Source organism: Nansenia antarctica (genome assembly GCF_963989245.1).
Source record: "Nansenia antarctica genome assembly, chromosome: 1".
Taxonomy (NCBI): domain Eukaryota; kingdom Metazoa; phylum Chordata; class Actinopteri; order Argentiniformes; family Microstomatidae; genus Nansenia; species Nansenia antarctica.
Genome location: NC_137674.1, coordinates 31,607,793 through 31,614,432, shown reverse-complemented (window position 1 = coordinate 31,614,432; position 6,640 = coordinate 31,607,793). Strand labels below are relative to the sequence as shown.

The window sequence follows — 6,640 nt, the reverse complement described above, 5'->3', positions numbered from 1 at the left end:
CTTCATCACTTATGGTAGGGTACCGTAGACAAAGTCCATCCATACAGTTAGCAGGAGGGCTGCTGATGACATTGGTCTCAGAGCCAGCAGGTGGCAATCTTGTCAGAAAACCTCTCACCTGAGTCATTAGTCGAGCAGATAGCCAGCCATGATCAGAGTGGGTTAATTTCACTCCACACCACACACTGTACAAATCATTTTCAAATCATAGATACAGTACATATTTATGGTGAAACTGTGATAAATATGGTGCAACAGTGATAAATTAACCTAAAACCACAATATGGTGGTATTATATTACGAGATAAATGTATGTGACAAATGCTATTAAAATTACAGAAATGTCAACAACACGTTTGGATACATATTGTAAAATTAATGAATATGTTTGCACAGAAACCGCCAAAACCACATCCTATTGTTGGATGTGAGATGTCAGCGTGCCTGTAATTGGTTTGGTGTGAGAAATGACTGGTGACCTCCGGTTTAGGCCTGCTCCAAACCACCTCTCCCAGTCCCAGTAATATCAAACTGTGATCAGATGATAAATTATGTTCCCACTGAGCATGACATGCAAAGCTGTTTGGCATCAGAAGGACATTACATTCATATTGCTGATTTTATCGAAGTCCCCTCCATTGTTGTTTGGCTATGGTTTATGTCTTTCATTTCCCTCACAGCCTAACGAGACTAATCCAAATGTGTTGTTGCTGCCCTGAGAAGAAAATAAATGAATCTCAGAGAAGGAAATTAGAGACCTAGACAGTAAATGAACCATGCATGCATGTACACAAAATAAGTGTATAGGTTCATGTTTCCATTAGCATGTTGATGTGGATTGTGGAAGTAACAATTCAGGGAATTTGGAACATAAACATAAATAACACCCATCACATGGTTATGATGTAAGTGGACATGCGTCCTCAACCAACCGATGTCACAGAGGAACAGTAAGAAGAACTTCCACTGGGTTCATTATCTCAGAGGAAACTTGGTACTGTCTGTAGCCTAAAGCAGCCTCACATGAAACATCTAAGATTGCAACACATCCGTGTTTTGGCTGAAACCGCAGTGAACATATACAATTTCCAAACCACAGGTTTAAAACAGAAACCAGAGCTGAGCTGTGAAGACATGGCACATCTTCAGACCACGAAACGCGCCTGGTAGCTCTGGTGTGCAGTCTGCAGCGCCGATATCCACGTGTTTTCTGCAATGAATTGTGTATAAACCCTGGGGATAAGTCGTTGCATTTATTGAATAACAATTTAAAGACACAACTTGTTCCCTTCATGAAGACTTTTGCATATTACATTTCCATTTGTGGCATTTAGCAGACGCCTTTATCCAAAGCAACTTAGGCTTACAACAAATACATTTGACTAAGAAAGTGAATCATCTATCCACCAGTCATAGCAGGAAAAAGTAATCTATGCTCAGGCCTGGGGCCATAATGGCATTTATGTGAAATATTCTTCGACATAAACTACTTACTGCAGATGAGACAGAGTGCGTGAGTAAAGTGCGTCTCTTGGCCAGTGTCCAAGAGCTTTGTTGATATGGGGTGCGTTCGTAAATTTGCTCTGCAAATCTGATCAGCACTCATGGAATGCCTCTCGTCCAATCAAATTACTTGGTCACTTTATCACGTTGGACCCAGTGTGCGCTCCGGCGCCCTTAGAGCAAATTTACGAACACAGCCATGGTGAGAGGGAGAGCTGTGATTGGTTCATTGTGATGGGTGTTTCCGCATTCCTCTGTGAGCTGTCAGTACAAGCGCGTAGCTGTCGAGGGGACCGTCGCTCGTCTCTGAAGCAGCGTTTCCATCAACTCTCCCGGGGGACTACCGCGTAAACGCCGGCGATCCAGGATGCCTTATATACTTATCAGTACTCAGATCCGCCTGGTTCGTATTTCTCCACCCATACATATTCTGCATGCTGTAGTTTAGGCTACTGGTGAACTCAAGCGATTAGAGATGCGCTTTTTAATCTGGCGCAGAATGTGAAATAATTAGGCTATAATTCACTTCACTAATCGCCTTATCAATTACATATTTGCGATGTACCTGTCCTGTTATGAAACATGCTGTAATATAGCCAGCAAAAACAAATTGAAACCGAGCAGTCAGCCGCTGGTGATTGTTTTTGCCGTGGTGCCCATAATTAAAACCATATGTTTAGTCAGACATAGGCGCACAAATGAACATGTGACCAGACAAAATATACAGTGCAGGCTATTTTGCAGACAGATTTAGATCATTTATTAGTCAATTAGTAAAAACATGAGATGTCTGGTCTCCTCTGTGCATGGCAGAGACATCACAAGACAGTGACAGTGAGACATTAAAAACCATAAACAGCTGTAGATAGATAGACAGATAGAGGCCATGGATACTCCCTCTATTGATATTGATCCTCGTTATTTTTGTAACAGAGATTGACTCTGTTGAAGGACAGGTTAAGTCTCACAGTCATGTGTTGTTTTTCAGGAGACTGGTCCCACCATGGTTGGAGATGAGTACTCTGACCCGGCGACAATGACGTACTTGGGAGCAAGGAAAACCACCATGTTGGGGAACAACTTGTGAGTGTTTATTATTGGAATAGTGGTAAAGACAAAGATCTAGCCTGTCCTGTCGACCGCATCAAAACATAAACATACAGGAATCCTCATTGGGAAATACCATACAGAATTTTTTTGGGGAAAACAGGAAATGTTTTTAAACCTTAAAGCCTCCTTACCTCCAGGCATATCGCAATTAAAGCAAGAGTATGGTCTGTAAAGTATGTTTTTAACATCTTATTGGGGAAACGAACAACTCTGAGTCCCCCACGTTTTCATAGAGTCTGTTTGTTGTCCTTCTCCCTTAGAAGAAAGATTCCCCTCTTTCCCAAATCACTAAAAGTCTTCTATACCTAAAACAATATCATGACCAAGCTTTTCTGAGCCATGGAAAGATGGAAGAATGGCACAATCAAAGTTAAGTTGTACCAGAAGACCTAAGTTGTAACCGCAGAGTTTCAAGTTTCAAGTTTATTGTTACATCCCATTTATACAAGTATAAAAGAGTAACATTCTTCGGCATCAGGTCGTCGAGGAGCCCAAAGCACGGACGCCAAACGCGGCGCCATCTTGTTAACATGTTAGACTGGGGTGCTCTCTCTGCAGACCAGCAGAGCTGATAGAAGACAGAGCAGGGAAGTTTTTGTCATTGCAGATCTGCCACAAGTGCTGCTGGGAAATGAGCCCAATGCATGGTGGGAATGATCAGAAGAAAAAAATAAAAACACAACACAAACTCATTTATTCGAGTCCTACATGTGTTAGCATTCCTGAAAGAGTTTACAGAAAAACTTCTAAATTTTGACATCTGTGAATAACAAAACTGTTCGTATGTTTACTCTCTCTCTCTCTCTCTCTCTCTCTCTCTCTCTCTCTCTCTCTCTCTCTCTCTCTCTCTCTCTCTCTCTCTCTCTCTCTCTCTCTCTCTCTCTCTCTCTCTCTCTCTCTCTCTCTCTCTCTCTCTCTCTCTCTCTCTCTCTCTCTCTCTCTCTCTCTCTCTCTCTCTCTCTCTCTCTCTCTCTCTCTCTCTCTCTCTCTCTCTCTCTCTCTCTCTCTCTCTCTCTCTCGAAGTTCGGAGTACCACGTGGACGAACCTCCTCGACTGGTGTTGGACAAGCTGGAGAAGATGGGTTTCCGCGTCCTGACGATGACCGGGGTGGGGCAGACGCTGGTGTGGTGCCTGCACAAGGAGACAGAGTGACCTGACTACATTTACATTTACCTAACGTTTTTTGGGGGCCATTTTAGCAAGACGCCTTTATCCAAAGCGACTTACAACAAATCCATTTGTCTAAGTAAGTGAATCGTCTATACATCAGTCATCGCAAGCAGTGGTAGTCATAACGCTAGAAGAAGAATTACGTAGTTTTTTGACTTTGGGGTCAATGACACTCCTGTGTCACAGCCTGTGAGCTGAAGCGAGGTGGTGGTGGTGGTGGTTGTGGTCTCTGCCCAGCGTAGAGGTCGCAGAGCTCAAAGTTGTACTGTAGATTCACATTTACATGTACATCTTTGACCGCATACTGGTATGATCATTCAAGGTGATGGGTGGATTCTTTTCTAAGAACGGTCCTCTCAGTTTACTACTCACTACTTCACTACTATTCACTTTGCATTTACTGAGAATTGCAGATGAGGAGCTTTTCCTGTGATTTAGGTGTTTTTCCCCAGTGCCCATGGCTCTTATCAAGAACTTTATTGAAAAGCCAGTAGTACTCCTGCCTTACGATAATATATCTTGTAAATTAGTTTATAGACTGCAGGGCATTAGGGAACTATGTAAAAGTAAACTACATACATTCCAGGAAGGATTAAAGCTCAAATGGGCATAACCTCATCATTCCTCCTCCCTTAAGCATGTAGTTTAGTCCATTTCATTGGCAATTTGTAACCATCTGTAACTGAAGCCGAGTGAACACAGAACGAAAGCCGACTCCAAAGTTTGTTTGCTCTACCTTCTGGACTTTGTGGAAAAAGCAAATAGCTACCTTTTACCAGCAAACAAGGAAACACATTCCCTTAGATTAGAGTTATTTATTTAGAGTAGTGTGTAACATGTTTGTTTTCTCTTCGATTATAATATATGTGATGTACTGTAAATGAATGTAATGCATTATGAGGAGATACATTGTAAAGACCATTGTTGTTTTTTGATGGAATTGGGTTATGATTTATGAATAAACTATTGTTTCTCTAAGGAGGTGTGTGGAGGTTTGTGGCTCCTCTCTCAGCCTTTGTCATACTTTGTCATACAAACACAAAGACAATTCACTGGACAAACACAAGACGAACTGCCTCATGTAAATAAGCGTTCTGGACAGTGAATTCCACCTCTCTGTCCCAGTGGTCCTAGATATAGAGTGGTCCTCGGTTGGTAGCGGGTGGTGCTAACAACGCTATGGTTGTGGGGTCGATTCCCGCTGGAACCATATATAGTGAAAAATGTACGCACTCCCTGCAATGTAAGTCGCTTTGGATAAAGGCATCAGCTAAATGGCTTATATACATATAGATAGGATGGTGTGTCTGCTCTACAGCACTGAGGTGGTTTCTTTGGCTTTGGAGGTAAAGGAGGAGGGAGGGGTAAGGTCAGACTCTGTCCTGGGGGGTAGGCGGGGGAGGTGAGGGGGGGGGGGTCCTGTCCTCGTTGTCCTGCTGTAGGTGTGGCGGAGGCAGCTGGGTGGTTTCATTTGAAGCTCCATCGGCTGCCAGCATGTGTGTGTGCATGTCTGCGTGTGTGTGTGTGTGTGTGTTTGTGCATGTGTGTGTGCGTATGTGTGTGTGTGCGTGTGTGCGTGTGTGTGTGTGCGCATGCATGTGTGAGTGTATGCGTGAGTGTATGCGGGTGTGAGTGTGTGTGTGCGTGCATGTGTGTGTGTGTGCGTGCATGTGAGTGTGTGTGTATACGTGTATGTGTGTGTGCGTGCATATGTGAGAGCGTGTGTGAGCGTGTGTGTGTGTGTGTGTGTGTGTGTGCATGTGTGAGTGTATGCGTGTGTGAGTGTGTGCGTGCGTCTGTATGTGTGTGTGTGTGTGCATGTGTGAGTGTGTGTACAGTATGTGCGTGCATATGTGAGTGCGTGCGTGTGTGAGTGTGTGTGTGTGTGTGTGTGTGTGCGTGCATGTGTGTGTGTGTGTGTGTGTGTGTGTGTGTGAGTGTGAGTGTGCGTGTCTGTCTGGGGAGGCCAGCCCTGTCAGGCCCGCTGCCTCGACCGTGACTTGGCTGCCATTCACACCCATATATCAAAAAGAGTCTCCTAATTTCTCTTTGCTGCTCCGACGCGACTGTTGAGGTTCCAGACAGGTCCCGCCGCATGGTGTCTCAGGAGCTGCCAGCTTCTGCACTGACAGAGGATGTGAAGAAGACGAGGAGGAGGAGGAGGAGGAGTGAGGGAGGGATGCTGTGAAGATGCCGCCGCCTAACAGTTTCCACTGTTGATTGGACGGCGTTTCGTGAGGCCGCGGTCCTCCCATGCTGCTTTGCACGCAGGCTGGCGCAGGGCACGGCGAGGAGGATGTGTGTCTGAAGGGAGAGAGAGCTGTAATTGTATTTCCCCCTGTTGTAATTTGGACAGAGTCCTCGTTTCAGGGTCGGCCCGTCAAACGCGTAAACAAAACCATCTGATGAGCCTGATTTTTTCGCTGGAGGTGAGGAAAGGAGGAGTGAAAAAAAGGAGGAGAGAGGAAGAGGGATTAGAGAGGGTGGGGGGGGCGAGTAGAGAGAGCCGTAGACCAGATGGCTCCTACCACACCACACCGCGCCACGCCACTCCACAGCTGGTCCGGTTGTGTAACACCAAACGATCGGTTGCGGCAGCTGAAGGCAGATGGATGTGCCAGGGAGATGGATCACTGGGGGCTGGGGGGGCCGGGGGGGGGGGGGGGGGTTAAGGCCCAACAAGGAGAGTCGCGAGGCTCCTAAATAACGCGACGACAGCAGGAAACCACGCCGCACCGCCCCGCCAATAGAGACACCATTACACCATACACCCCCAGAGGGACGGAGGAAATAAGTCTTATTTCGTGATACGGATGTTCCAGAGGACAGAGGACACTGTTACAAAACTGTTCCTCC

The 6,640-nt window shown here is 45.5% G+C and overlaps 1 protein-coding gene across 1 annotated transcript; it reads left to right on the top strand.

Moving 5' to 3' along the window:
* Window positions 1–1,777: 1,777 nt before the first annotated feature.
* gchfr (GTP cyclohydrolase I feedback regulator) lies at window positions 1,778–4,756 on the top strand. Its single transcript, XM_080533775.1, has 3 exons — window positions 1,778–1,906; window positions 2,492–2,586; window positions 3,637–4,756. The coding sequence occupies exons 1-3, from the start codon at window positions 1,871–1,873 to the stop codon at window positions 3,764–3,766; spliced, it is 261 nt and encodes an 86-aa protein (XP_080389901.1). The 5' UTR covers window positions 1,778–1,870; the 3' UTR covers window positions 3,767–4,756.
* The last annotated feature ends 1,884 nt before the right edge of the window (window positions 4,757–6,640 follow it).